Here is a 15,589-nt window from a genome sequence, read left to right on the forward strand (position 1 = left end):
AGGGTTATAATGGACCGAATATCTACAGAACATGATCCTGTCTTGAGGCAGATTGACCCGGAAATGCTGAACAGTTTTTCAAGCTCTTCCCAGACTTTAGACTATTCTTCTAATTTTTCACGGACCAATGCTTCCAATAAACGTTGTGAAAACAGACTGACCCTTTCTGAAATACTAAGCAATATCAGATCATGTCGACTGCAGTGTTTTCAGCCAAGGCTACTAAATCTCCAGGACAGTGATAGTGAAGAATGTACCTCAAGGAAACCAGGGCAGACTGTGAATAACAAAAGAGTTTCTGCAGCATCTGTAGCTTTATTGAACACCAGCAAGAATGGCATATCAGGTAGGCAAGGATTTGAATTCTTATGGGACTGAAACTATTAAATTCAGTGGGTTTTTTGTTTCTGTACTTGGGACTGGACTGATAACATCTTCACTAGTGATATGTAACTGAACCAAAGATGCAAGGTAACTATTTTATATTTCTTAGAATTTTTCTTCAAACAGTCCTCTTCCTCCTGCTTTAATTTGAGTTTCAATAGAAACTTGATAAAGCACTAGACTTAAAACTAGACTTAAACAAGTAATATGCAAAGGAGGGATTCTGCTTGTACGTCAGGATTGCTTACATGTGATTGAGTCCTTAGACGTGTATTGGCCAAAAATTCTATAAGGATGGAATTATGCTCTTTATGAATGCAAAAGAGAAGCAGTGAGGTTTTTTTTTTTTTTTTTGGAGGGTGGGGTGGGAATACAGCAGCAACAGGGTCATGTTGTTGTTTTTTTTTTTTTTTTAAATCCTGTTAAACATCTCAAGAAAGCAGTAGTGAGTTAGTGAACTTAGTGAGCAGGCACGAAGGAGTTGCAAAACTGTTTTCTATTGATCCGTCATAGTAAAAATTTTGACAGTAGAAGCCTCCAGTGGTGTAGACAGTCAGTGGAGAATGCTGGATGCTCTATGAGAAAATCAACAAGTGTAGATTAAGAGTGATAAGGGATCTCCTTTTCCCTTAAAGGTGATCTCTTGCTCTCATAGCCAGTCTTTTGCTATTCAGCTCTATGACCTCATAACCCTAAATAAGCAAGACAGCAGTTCACATAGAAACAGTTTTGCATTTAAAGTAAAGAAGATCTCTAGTAGCATCTTCACAAGAATATAAAATACATGCAATGTTATTCTGATCTTTGTATCTCTTTTTAGTTATCTGGATGTAGAAGCACTTACATTGGAATTAAAACTAACAGAAGGAAAAAAAAATGCTTTAAATTTACATTATTGGTCTTATTTGCTTCATACACTAGGAGTTGTAATTACTTAAAATTGAGCATTGTCCCTTTTATACTAGTAAACATATTCTTTAAAATGCCAAATCATTGGAGATATGCCAGCAGATCTATTACCAAGCATCAGTAAACATCTGAGTATTTTCCTATCTATTGTGTGCTTACAGAACTTGATGTTGTAAAACAGGATAATTAGAGGACACAGTTGGCTGATTCCAAATCCTGTAATTAACTTCATGTGGATGTGGAATGGTCCATCTCTTTTAAAGTCAGAGGATTTGGAATTTAATCTTTAATAACATACCTTTAGAAATTCATGTGTAGAAATTCTATTTCCTGAAGACAAAAGCAATTTTCTTTACATTATGATTTTAAAAGATTGAGTGTTAGCTTATTGAATAGCATCAGCATAGTACCGACATAAGCACAGAATGCTTATTGCAGCCTAGTACTTGTATATTAAACTTATTTCTCAACATAGTCATTGCAACCTTTATGTTGTATTCTCTCTCATGGAGAGATTTGCACAAGAATAATTTTCTGCTGTATGAAGAGAATGGATGTAACGTGCTATGATCATATTTTGTACAATTTCTTTTTGTAAGGAACTTGAAGGGCTGGAGAGTTGCACCTGTAGCAGAAAGGGGCAGTTTTGTGTGATGGGATTATTGATAAGAATCAAGAGATGTGGTGTTAAAGCAAATGCAGAAAATAGAAGGGAATATTATTTGTCAGAGTTAAGGACGTGAAGCACGGACCATAAGCCGTAAGGAACAACGAAGAATTTGCTGATAGTTCTTTATGTAAGAGGAGCAAGTAAAACTGCAAGATTTCTGTTTGAATGAAAAAAGTATGATGGCATCAAGGTAAGGAAAGTTGCTTAAAAAAGATACAGGATAAGTTGATTTTTCTGTAGAATTTTTGATGATAGTATAAGTATCAGTAGATTATTGAGGGATTAGCTAGATATAAACTTTTAAGTTTACATACTACTTAAGGCTTTGAATGCTGCTTTGGAGACTCCTCTTTCCTGAGGATGGAGTACACCTAAAAAATGTAGGGGAATATCTTGGGGTGCAAGGTGATGTATCTAAGTGAAAGAAAAAGGCTGAAGAGATGTGTTAAATATCCATACCTGGCTTTAGTATGTAATAGCTAGAGGATGGATAGCACATAATGCAACAAAAATGAGAACAGCATTTAAGCAATGTGTTCAGCGAAGGCGGGGGGTGGGAGGGAAGGGCTCTGTTTTGGTAAGGAACTGTGTATACATAGGAAAAAAGCTCTTAATCAGGTAACAGTCTCATCAAGACTAAAGAAGAAAATCGTTGGTGCTACGTGGTAAATTAATGACAGAGCTCATAGTTACTATGATTACTAGCACTCACATGCTTTAGGATTTGAACTGTTAGGGAAAGAACTAAAATGAAAGGATAGAGTGATACATATTTTAGTGATAGAGGTAATAGAGAAACAGGTTAAAATGCATGAAACAAAATCTGATGGTTCTAAGCCACTTTGTAGAGAAATGGTAACTTATTTATGTTGTATAACCCGGACAATCTGCCTGAAGACTGCATTTGGGTGAGAATAGTGATACCTCCATAGCTGAAGTACATTACGCAATTTCCAGTTTTTGAAGACCTTTTCCGGATTCAAATTCCAAAACAGATCTGGTCATTCTATTAAAAGATCAGATGCCACGAGGTAACAAAATTCTTTACCAAGTAATTGAGCCACCAAGAGGAACCAGTTTTAGATTTGCTCATTAGTAAATAGCATATTTTAGAAGGGCTAATCAAAGTCTGGTTGTGCATTAAGTCAGCACAGGTACCACTACTGGACTTATTAAAATAATTCTGTTTGAGAGGTATTTGTTGAAATCAGTTAATTTTAGAGATTTACCTGCAAGCATAAAGCAATGTGTGGAGGAAATGACAACAGTACTAAAACTGTTTCTAGTTTAGAGAAGACTTGGAGTTGCTTGCTTTGGTTTTCGGTGCACAAGAATATTTAAAGTTAATTCTGCGTCATATTTTCACTTAATATTAAATAAAACAACTATTACAAAGGCATTTCCTGAATGCTAGGCACTGAACATGCAGCAAGAACGACTTAAAGAATCAGTCTTTTTGTGAAAGTGTCTAATCAGTGCATGACTAGAGAGCCCCTGTTCCATGCTAATTTTTTTCTCTTGCTTGTGTTGTAACAACCTCAAATGGGAGAAGTGAATTTGAGGAACTCTGAGACAAGGTCACTGAAACCATCTTATCCGTTTGATCAGTTGTGTAAACTTTCTGAAGTCTTACACACTCTATCTGAAAAGCTAAGCTGGTTTCTTTGCCAAAGCCAATTTTGGAAGAATTCTGTTAAACCTAAAATGACAAACTGCTGATGGGATGCAGCTGGTAATTAGGATAGGTGGTGGAGGAAGGAAGTTAGGAGGAACCTATAGGAATTTATGGATGGCACTACTGACATCGGCAAACTAATATTAAACTGGCTGTCTGAATTGCGAGGGTGCAACTCACCTTGTTTATGGAACTGAAGTAAGATGTAGACTTCAGGCGAAGTTTTCAGCAGTTTACAGGACGTGGTATTGTGTTTGGCTTCCAGTCTGCTTCAGCTGCCAGTTCCAGTGACCCACTCAAATGGTATCTGTTTAGTTACCATGGCCCTCGATACAAAAGAAACCAGCATTCTTAGCTGAAGAATTAGGCTTACAGAACAAGCGTTTACCTTTTAGAGGTATTTTTTCCAGAATTAAATACCATGTAGAAGTAATTAGATTAAGGAAGTACCACCTTTTTGGGCAGCCTGAGAGATGATCTTTGATTAAAGCCTTCAAATCCTAAGAGAAATGACATACTAGTCTAAGCCTAAGATGTGAAGGAGGAGGAGAGGAAACTAAAAGACTTAATTTCACATTGACTTTCTATGCTTTTCTGTTGTAGTACTTCACTCACAGCCAGACTGTGGTCAATTAACTAAAAAGAAAAATCCTATTTTTATGAAAAGTATAGAACCCTTGTACTTATCATGACCGTAGAGGCTAACTTTGGGGTATTGCAGGAGTTAGATTTTTTTAAAGACCCTTCATCTGTTTGGTTTTTGCAGAAGGAAATGACAGTAAACATGCTAATGAACAGCTGCTGTTTTATAACAGTCGAGCTCAGTGTGACTGAATAAACATCTGGTGACAGGTACCGAACCGAGAGGAGTTGAAACATGTAAATGGGGAGCAAGTAATTGTGACATTACCAGGGTAATCTTCCCTGTAACTGTGTGCCATGGCTTCGTGTCAAACTGAGAAAGGAGGGAGGTTGAAAACATGTGATTGATACAAAAGCTAGCCTTTAAACTGGATGATGGCCTGCAGTGGAGACTGGTTTCTATATTGTCTTTACAATTCGTAGCAGAATGGGACTTGGAGTCTAGATAAATGCCCCTTAACCGCAGACAAATAATGGCTAACTGTGGCTAAATGCATTTTGGACGTTTCTTTGCATGACATATAAGCTGGTTCTGAAATATTTTTAACAAAACAAAAGACATGCTCTGGAATTTGTTACCTCAGAGCTTAAAAATAGAATTACATACATACGTAATGTTCCATAACGCTGTTCCTGGCTCGGTTGCCTTTAGTAACGAAACACATTTTGGGAGCCTGTTGTGAGGGAACCTAGCAGGTTTTGCTGACTGAACTGGGAGTTAAATGCTTGTGGTAGCAGGTACAAATCTTCATGGGGAACAAAGCCCAATTAACGGGGGGAGGGATTTCTAGAATATGTTGGAATTGGTAGTAAAATTCCAATAATCTAATAGGATTAACTGTATAAATCATGGGATTAAGTGCCCTCCTTACATAGCTGAAGCTTGTTTTAATGAAGTAGCAGTAGAGGAGAGGTTTCCCTAGTAATTTCTAAATAGCCAGTCTTCACTTTGGCACCTCCTCAAAAGAAGATTTCAGGACAGCTGTGCTACAGGAGTGCTGCAGCTAGTAAATGAAAAGCCCAGACCCTGAAAGATAGCTCACTTCAGATTTTGCTAGCTCATTGTCTCTTGGTGACATAAATGATACTCCTGCAGAATCCAGGTGTTTGAGATTAACAGCTTCACTCTTCAAAAAATACAGTTCAAAATATTGAAGTATAGTAAACAGGAATCTCTGAAAAATGAATTCTTTTTACTTTTTCCTAGGAAAACTTAGTTTTCAGGTTAGTACTGACTGCACAAAACTCAGGGGTACCATTAAACACTAGGCAGTATTTTGAATGTACCGTATTTGCAGTTCTGGGGTGGATGGATAGGGGATATTGAAAACCATTTTTCTTGACTGCACCATTCCCTTCCTTGCTTGTTGGGAGCACGGGGTAGTGCTAACTTGCTGCTTGCAAATAAATTCAGTACGTCACTCAAACTTCTTTTCAATGGAGCAAGTTTAATAGGAAAGAAAATCCCATTCAGGTGGAACTTCAGCAAAAAGTGAAGTGTGAAATTGGAAGGTCAGACTGGATTTGCTAAGTAAACATTGCTCTGTGGTATTTGCAAACATTGTTTTAGACATGGAGATTAGCTTTGTTGTGTATTAGTTTCCCATCCTTTCAAGTGAGGATCGATGTGTACTGAACCAGTTGGTATACAGCCATACGAGTGACCCATGTAAGCTAGCACTTACCGAACGCATTGCTCTTGAAGTAGGTGTTGTCAAGTGTTAGGGCTGTGCTTCCTTCACGTAGCACCTTCTGGTATCAGAGGAGAGGGCAACAGTTAAGGACTATAGGAAGGAAGGTTGTACCGGAATAAACTGCAAGTGTTTACTGTGAGAGCTGAGCTTAGTGTACTTCTTCCTCAGTGTGATTTTTAGGGTGTTGTAGTTCTCTGGAAACCAGGAAAAGAATTTCTCAAAGCTTTTGCTTCAAGCTGTTGGAGAGACAACTACCAAAGATCGAGGCTGCTTAAAAGCAGAGAGAGCTGTGAATCCTTTTGTTATAAATTGAATCAACGTTAAAAGAACACTGAACAAATTTAGCATGGCCTCTCTTTTACGTAGGAATATATGAAGATCTTTGCAAGCATCTAACACAGTATAAGTTGTTCTCACTCACTTGTCATCCAGCACTGGTCCATTCTTGCATCTTAGCTGTATTTGTTTTGTGCAGGCATATTTCACACCGGCTGCCCTTTCTTTTCCGTAGTAACAGGGGGTATCACAGAAGAACAATTTCAGACACATCAACAGCAGTTAGTTCAAATGCAGAGGCAACAACTTGCTCAGCTTCAACAGAAACAGCAATCTCAGCATTCCTCGCAACAGACACATCCGAAAGCACAGGTAATGCACCTGAAAAGTTGTCACGTGCTTCCATCTTCCTTTTGATAGCTGTGGTTTTAATCTCTTATAAGCTAGTTGTAACATTTATGGAAGTGTTGTTATATTTCAGAAGGAATATAGAACAGGTTTTGGTCAAAATGCTTTTCCAGTTTACTTTATAGTGCCTGGAAGATACTTGTGCCAGCTATAGCACAGACTGCCTTTGTTTTCTCTTTTTTGGAATGAGAACTTTTTAAACTTCAACATCACAACCTGTTGAGGGGGTTGTTTTCTCTGTCTGTATACTATGACTGCGCTTTAAAAGTTGAGCAAGAGACTTATTTATTTGCTGGTAATTGTGTGTTACAGCCTATCCAAATGTGGTATTTCTCTCTTTACTTGCATAATTATAAATCCATTTTTTTGTCATTCCTGCAGGGCTCCAGCACCTCTGACTGTATGTCAAAAACACTTGATTCAGCCAGTGCCCACTTTGCTGCATCTGCAGTGGTCAGTGCACCTGCTCCGAGTCGCAGTGAGGTAACGAAGGAACAAAACACCAGCCACAACAATATTAATGGTGTTGTCCAGCCTTCAGGTGATGATTTCTTAAAACCTGTGATCTCATGCAGGGTTGAGAATATGTCATACTGGCTTGTTTCGTATTTTCAAAACAATGCATTTGAGTTATAGCAGTAGTAGTAGCAGCTACAATTTTAAATGTTACTTTTAAATGATTTTGTGCAATGGCTTGCAGGTTAGTATGGTAGTAACTGTGGTATTTACCCTTGGTATTGTAAACATTGTTCCTGTTTTCTTTTGTAGGCTCTATCTCTTAATAATCTGTTATGATCAAAGCCATTACTGCTAGCACTTTACACATTGACACACAAAAAATGCTTAAAAATAGTTAAATGCTTTTAAAAGAAAGTAAGAGAAGTTGCTATGTTGTGTGGTTATTATTTCACTTCCATATTCAGATGAAATCCTACTAATCAACTACTTGCAATTCTTCGGACGTTACCATAAGTTTCAGATTTCATTGCATTTAGGATTCCTCCCAAATTTAAGCAAAAGCGGCGTTCACTACCTTACTACAACCCCCCACTTCTGGCCCTCTGTTATCAAAGGAGCAGTGCTGGTCAGCCTGGTGCAGTTGCCATGTTACCGAGAGAGAAATGTTATTTGAATTTGCCATAACAAATAAAAGGCTTTCATAGTAATTTGTTGTTTTAATAGCTAATGATGTGATTAGTTTTATAGACCTTCTGCCAGGCTGGGTTAATGATGAAATGAAATGAATAGACAGGAGAAAAAGCCACAGCTGAATAAAATCAATATACTGGAACAGTTCCAGGAAGAAAAAGACAATGTATATATAACTTGCTGTAATATCACATCTGAGAGGGTAGTGTTTGGAGGGGGATAAGATCGGGCACGTGGTAGCGTACCATGCTGATACCAGCTTTATGGCTGATGAAAAACATTGCAAATATGCACATAAAATTAGATTTGTGCTACTGTTCCAAAGCTGTAAATGACAGTGATAGAAAATAGCTATTGCAGCTTCTTATAGGAAGATATAAATTAGAAAATGTTAGTTGAAGACAGCTTTTTGCAGGAATAGGGAAAAAACTTGCCTCATTCTGCTGTTATCAAAAACAGATCAGTGAATACCAAGGATACCAAGAGGAAACTTGAGAACCTTTGGGCTGAATATAAGCTGTGCCTGATTTTAGCTGGAATTTGAACCCCAAATTTCCCACCACTCAGTAGTGCAGACAGCATTGCTGCATACTCTGGAAGGGGGCTTCTGTATTGCCTGGTCCTGTACCCCAAGTTTTGCTTCCTTGAGGGATGCCAGTCCCCAGAACCTCTCTGTGTTGCCACTCAAGCAAGGTGGGAAGTGAGGAGGCACTTCAAAGCATCAAAACTTGGCTTCTCCATTGGTCTCTGTGTTGCCTAGCTGAGGTGTGAGACATTTGATTTACTTTTCTGGGGAATGTTGCCCCTTAATTTAGGACACCTAAAATGAGGTACAGAAAGTTGAGCAATACAGAACCTCTTTGTGATACTGTCACCTCTCTTACTTTCTGATGTTTTTGTGAAGGAAATTTATTTTAAGATGGTTAGTGTAAACTGGGAATGTTTCTAAAACATGTTTGATCCTTCAAAACAAATAACCTACATGCAGAATTCTGGTGACATGTACGTTTAAAACGTTACCACTGGGGTTTAATCTTTGACTTTGAGTCTGAGTAATTGCATATTTTTAATTAATAACGTTTGCTTTGTAACAGGAACCTCTAGAACGTTGTACTCCACCAACATGGCTTTATCATCCAGCCCAGGGATTTCAACCGTACAGCTTGTAAGGACAGTTGGCCACACCACCACAAACCACTTAATTCCAGCATTGTGCACAAGCAGCCCTCAAACGCTTCCCATGAACAATTCTTGCCTGACTAACGCAGTGCACCTCAACAATGTCAGTGTTGTTTCTCCAGTCAATGTGCATATCAATACAAGGACTTCAGCACCATCGCCAACAGCCTTAAAACTTGCCACAGTTGCTGCCAGTATGGACAGAGTGCCAAAGGTAACTCCTAGCAGTGCCATCAGCAGTATAGCAAGGTAAGTGTGTAGCACGCTGGTGCACAATTCTGTCTTACACTTGTGCTACCTGAGTAACTCCGCAGATGTCCCCAACTTCCCTCAAGAGCACTAAATAGAATTGTTTCCCCCTCTGAGATTCCTCGGGGTAGCTTCAGTCTCACAAAAACATCCAGCTGCTGGCGTCTTCAGCATGACTATGACAAACGATAAGAGCCGATGCAATACTGTCTTTCTGCAGATGAATGCCCAGATAGCTTCTGCTGATTTTTGGCACACTGGTTTTGGTAAACTTCAGTGTGTTTAAGTGGCTTCACTTTAACCGTTTTCAGTTGTCCCTTCTCATTGCAGACTTTCAAACTCTACGCGTTCTCTCTACAGCTCTATGTAGCCATATTGTAAGATGCAGACTGGCATCTCTGTTATACATATATATGTGAATACACATGTTTATATGCAAAATAGAAAACAGATATGAGCCAGCCTGCGTCTTATATATATAAAATTCTCTATATAAGAATATATAAAATTATTCATACAAAAATAAACAGAATTCATACTGACTAGCAGCATTATCATTTTGGGATACTTAACTAGATATTTCACAAGAGTGGCAGGAGCTTGCAGTTGGCTAAATTTACTAAAAAAAAAAAAGGCATTATTTGGACTTTGAATGTCTCTGGATTGTACGATGCTCAAAAAAAGTCAAAACTCTTTATGGATTAAGAAATCAGAAAAAGGGCATTAGCAAATGTGGCTTATGGAGATGTTAAATAGAGCTTCTGAGATGCAAAATCACGCATATGATGCAGTCATTGCATAGAGTGAGGAAAAGCTGTTCTTAAATTAGTAATTGTGCTTTAGAGCATAACTCTGTAGCATTATTGTGTTCAGCTCTTATTTCCATGAAGTCAGAGGGGTATTTCAAGTAGTGTCAGCAAGTGCCTGAAAAAGAACCACCTTGGCTGAATAGGCCTTAGGCTTCTCTACAGGGAATGGTAATACATTCAGAAGAATTAAGATTCCTTGTGCTAGTGCTGAAACTGAACAGGAAAGAAACACAGGTTAGAACAATGCCTTGCTCACTAATAGAATAATTGGTAGTTGATACTGAGTCATATTGCCCTATCTTGATTTTGTTCCTTCTGGAGGCTTTTTATTACTCTTATCCATAATTTAGGATGGTAATTTACAGTTAAATGCAATGAAGTTGGATTGTATTTGTTCATCTTGTAGAAGGGACTGCAGTGTTAATGGAGCAAAAGCAGTTCTTAAATGCCAGTATTTAGTTCTGTGTGATCTGTTTCTAGTGTATGCGTTAAGGTTTCTTCCTGATCCAAGTAACACCTGTGTAAAACCGTGTAGAGCCTGTAAGAAATCACTGAAATTACCTAAGGAAATGTTTTCATTCTACGTGTAATTATTGAATATTTCTTCTGTTGCAGAGAGAACCATGAACCAGAACGACTGGGTTTAAATGGCATAGCAGAGACAACAGTAGCAATGGAAGTGACATAACCTCAAACCAGTGTCTCAACCTGTGCTAACGGTGTAGTCATTTATATTCCAACTGAATGCAAAATACAGCACTCTGTGGATCACAGAGAACTAAAATGGACCTAAATGGACTATCATTATATCGTGTATTAAGTCGATATATAGTGTAAATTTTGTAAAATTGGGAAAATCACTACCTTGTAAAATAGTTTATTTGTATCATCAATATTATTTCTGTTACTTGAATAGTAGATATTCATCATCATGCTTTTGCACTTGAATTTGCAACTGAATGGATTAAAAAAATAATTCTTTAATGGGATCATGAGCATGAAATGGGATCCTGCATCACTTGTTTTAACTATTTATTTTGCCATGTTTACATTTTGTATCTTGTACAAATAAATCCAACTTTGTGTCTAAAAAAAAAAGTTAAAGATTCATAGCTAGGAGACAAAATTCTTGTAATTTTTTTCTAAAGGAAATGTAAAGTTTTCACTTGGTTCATTTTGTTTCACAATTTGACTAGATGGACTTTTTGGTAAATACTTTAGTGGCATTTCACTGTCAAATATGAAGTTCAAGGCAAAATAGTATTTTCTATTACTGTGCAGGGGAAAGGGATGGATCGATACATGCAAATTTAATGTAGTAACTCACTTTTCCATATATTTTGAATGTATATTTCTATTTATAATACCAGTTTATAAAAAATAATTACACAGGAAAAAAACTGACTAGGAAAATTATGCATCTAGCACACATGAAATTGTGCAGATATGAGAAAATTTTCAACTGATTACATTTTATCTGAAGACTGCATATTTTAACCGGCTTTAAAACTGTAACACACCACATAAAGGATATTTTACCAGGTATGTATTGCATTATATATCATTGCAATAATTATTGGATGTCTAGATATCGAGCCATCCCAGGTGGTGGGGGGGAGGGAGGGTTGTGGCAAGATTGTCTTTTCAATTTTGGAGAGTTTTCCTGTGGCTACAAGGCAAGTAACGGGTTGGAAAAAGTCTGACTGTAAGCGTTGGACACCTTCGTAGTGTAGTGTTTTAGTGACTTTTTTTATACGGTTCTTGTAAATTAGATACGTGTAGTGGTGTTTCAGAATGTTTGTTTATGCACTAGTTCAGACAACTTTCCCTGTTACTTGTTCTTGATAAGTGAAAACTGCAGGGAAATAAAAATACATATCAAAACATGGACATGTTGCATACGTGTTTATTTCACAATGTGCAAGCAATGCTAGCGTAAGTTTTAGATGATGTGAGAGGTCTCTTGACGACTTTGACTGGAGCATGTGCACTTAATTCTCCAAAAGGTTTCAGTTTGACTTATTGTCTCTTAAAGTATACAGTAGGGGAGGGATGGTCCAGTAGACTTGGAAATAATCAGGACAAGGGACAACTTCTTGTTCTGCCAGATATTATAACCTCAGGTATTTTCTTGGTCAAATCATTTGAATTTTCTACTGTTTGGTTCTCCACCTGTAACTTGGGTAATGTTCCACATTTCTTATAAATCGCAGAATCTTGGAGGCTGGAGGGAGCCTCAGGACACTGTCTAGCCAGCCCCATGGCTGGATTACCTTCACAGGGCTTCACCAGATAATGGTTGCCAGGTGTCAGATCATTACATTAACTGCTTTTGCTTCTGAAGGAAATTACTTTTAACTACCAGGAGCTGGAAGATTGGTTTCCTAAGACATACTTTGGCAGAAACCAGTATGTTACTGATCACTTGCAGGGGACCATGCAAAGTAAGCTCACAGATTGCTTTTCTGCTAGTTCTTGTAATTTATATTCCTGAAGTTTGGAATGGATTGTCATCCCTGTGAAGAGGTGATGTAGGTGTAGATATGTGCTCTTTTCTGAGAGTCAATTGTAGTTGGGCTGCAGTTAGCATTGCAGTTCGGTGTTTGATTTGTCTTTAAGGAATCTAAAAGAATAACTTGGCATCTTTATTTTTTTTTAAAAAAGTATGATTTTACCCTGTGTATCATGAAGTCGGTATATTTTTCCCTCTTAAAAATGTCATATAGGGAGCTGCTTTTGATTTAAGTTGTGGTTTAAGTTGTGCGTAACTGGTGCTTTATCTTCTATTCACTATCAAGTCCACAAGGAGAGAGAATATTGGATTGTATCTTTGAAGAATACTCGGAGGGACGTGTGACACTTCAGTGTTACTGCCTTGCTCAGGCAAAACATACTGGCAGGACTGGGGTTTTCAGCATAAGGGAGAGCCCTGTGTGCAAGCGAATGCTTATTCATCGCTTTCTGCATCATACCTTGATCGGAACTGCCATTTTCTGACCAGGTGCTCATTGTACATGATCTTCTTGTCTCTGTCTGAAGTTTTCTGTAGAACAAGATTCACTTCTGGGAACAATGATCATGTAGTCTGAAGCAGGAACTGAATTTTCGGAAGCAGAATTGTCGCAAGTGTGAGTCAGAAAAGAGTTATTCTCCTTGATACCTAAAAATAGCCTTATTCTGTAATTTAGCCCCAAAACCTTTCTGTGGCTTAATAAAAATGTAAAGTCACTTTCTTCTGCAGATTGAAAGCTGTATGCTTTGTAAATTAGAGCTCCTGAGCTCTGTAGTAGATACTGTTCCCACTACAAATGCAGATCACTTTGATGGTAAATTGGACTGAAAATGTCTCTAAGGTTGCTGTGCATCTATGACTTGATATAGTCTAATCCTCATCTAATTACCTGAAAAACCTTTAGCTGCAGCTTCTAGCTTTTAATAGATTCTGGAGAAGTATGAGGTGGAGAAAAGGATTTGATAAACTCCAAAGGTAAATGTGCCATGTGTTGAATGAGTTTCATTTAAAGTATTAGGATTGTTGTAGCTTTACAGTGAAGTAGAACTGTAATAGTCTTAAGAATTCCTAGTAATTAATTGTGGGCCTGAAGTGCTGGAAGAGGAGAGCGATGAACAATATTGTAGTCTGTAGAAATACTTCTTTAGAGGAAAATGTCTTCTACATTCTCCTGACACCGGAATACAGTGGGGAATACCAGTAACTGAGTTGTTTGTGTGCACTGTATTAAAAGTGGGTGCTGAAATTACGCTATTTTTTTTGAATTCCCTTATTTGAACATGATGCATAGCTGCAATCTGATTTGAATAGTGGTTTCTGCTTTATTATGTATTCAGGAACGTTGTTCAGGTAAGTTTTTTTTGAATTTATCTACAGCAATTTATACTGGACTCGAAGTGTAATGTGTGGAGTCGTACTTTAAATTTCAGATTCTGTAGTAACCAGTGATTCTGGTTTTAGTTGTGTTTATCTAATATGTTTACAGAAGAACTATTGAGTTTTGACATGTGCTTAACTGCAGGCATTGTGACTTTGGAGTGTTAACTTTCACTGCATGAAGCCAAGACTTTAATCTGTTAATATTTGGCCTCAGTGCGTAGCATTTAAATGCTTAAAGCTGAGAACTTTCAGAAGTTCTGTTTTGTCTCCTGAGCTGTACTTGTGGGAGCTCTGCAGTTGCTGGATGCACCTCCTGAAGCAAGAAAACTGTGCCAAACTGATCCCAGGAAAATGGAAGAGTTCTCTGTGGTTCTTCCTTCCCACTGTACCCCAGAAGATCTTACTGCACGATAGTGTTAAGTCTGAAAAACTATTACTCCATTTTGTTTCTAATTCGGCTGTAGTACTTTTCTTTCTCTTTCCAAACATCACTTAAACAACGTACTATTCTATTTTCAGAGCCATCTCTTTTCTTTAATTCTCTACAATAGGAGACTGTAGGATGTTTTTTCCTGACAAATACGATGCTTATTGCAGCCCTCTGCTGTTGTCCTGAGGCTCTGACTTCGAGACTTCCTTCCCTGATGGTCTGTTTTCCCCTGCTTCCAGCTCCTTTGTACGGAATAACAGCTTTCCTATTTCCTTTTCACAGTAATTATGACTTTTAAAGCAGAATCCTCAGACAGCCTTCCGGGGGTGACTGATTTCTCCTGAAGTGGACTCAGCATCATGCTCACAACTAGTCAGCACCGTCTCAATTTCCAGCACCTTTCAGGAAGAACTGCTCAGACCTCTAGAATAAAGTGTCCTGGTAGGGATTTTTCTTCTAATGCAACCAACTCATTATGTTGAAGACCTTAGATAAGAACAATTGCAGTCTGCCTCCGAGCCTACCGACCTAACAGCTATCTGTAGAGTGCTTAAATGCATTTAATGGCAGTATTTCTCTTTAGTAAGTCACTGACAGTGTGAGAATGACATCTGTAAGAAATGGGAATATATTTGGGTAAATATTTTGCAAAGCTTTACTTAAATGGCAAGGAGCTGAATGCAAAGTTGCACTTCTGAGAGAATGTAATATTGATTTCATCTCTCTTTGGTAAGAAAGTCCATTGGCTAAGAATATGACGGGTTTGAAACAAGCTGCAATCCTTACGTTGCTCTGTCCTCTTAGGCACCTGGCTTACCAAGTACTTAACCTGTGTGTTGATCCTCCTGCTAGTGAACACAGCCGTCTTAAAGCAGTGGATGTGCAAACATGGTTGAAGAGACGTAATTGCCCAAAAGATCCCGTGCAGAAAATGAGACGTCCTGAGCCTTATCTGTGGCAGAATTGCTTTTTTTCCCCACACCCTTGTTACGCTGTTTGTTTTCTAAAGATAGGACACTTTCTGTGACTAAGAATGGGAAAATCTGTTCAGTCCCATCTTGTTTCAATCCATTGCACTCTGATTTAACTAATACAATGGTAATTAACACAGGAAGGATAAAGTAGACAGATCAATTAGAGAGCAAGGGGTAAGTGAAGGAGGGAAATAATACTAAACTATAGCAGATAACAATATGAAAAAACACGTAGCAGAACAGATACAG

The 15,589-nt window shown here is 38.0% G+C and overlaps 1 protein-coding gene across 2 annotated transcripts in view; it reads left to right on the plus strand.

Moving 5' to 3' along the window:
- The window catches only part of EPC2 (enhancer of polycomb homolog 2), a 39,243-nt gene extending 27,309 nt beyond the window's left edge, over positions 1–11,934 (plus strand). For both annotated transcript variants that reach the window (XM_035332382.1, XM_035332383.1), the window contains exons 10-14: positions 3–346; positions 6,486–6,622; positions 7,040–7,199; positions 8,902–9,235; positions 10,660–11,934. In XM_035332382.1, coding sequence (XP_035188273.1) covers positions 3–346; positions 6,486–6,622; positions 7,040–7,199; positions 8,902–9,235; positions 10,660–10,732 — 1,048 coding nt within the window. In that variant the 3' untranslated portion in view covers positions 10,733–11,934. The remainder of the gene's footprint in view (positions 1–2; positions 347–6,485; positions 6,623–7,039; positions 7,200–8,901; positions 9,236–10,659) is intronic.
- The last annotated feature ends 3,655 nt before the right edge of the window (positions 11,935–15,589 follow it).

Source organism: Oxyura jamaicensis, chromosome 7, assembly GCF_011077185.1.
Source record: "Oxyura jamaicensis isolate SHBP4307 breed ruddy duck chromosome 7, BPBGC_Ojam_1.0, whole genome shotgun sequence".
Lineage (NCBI taxonomy): Eukaryota > Metazoa > Chordata > Aves > Anseriformes > Anatidae > Oxyura > Oxyura jamaicensis.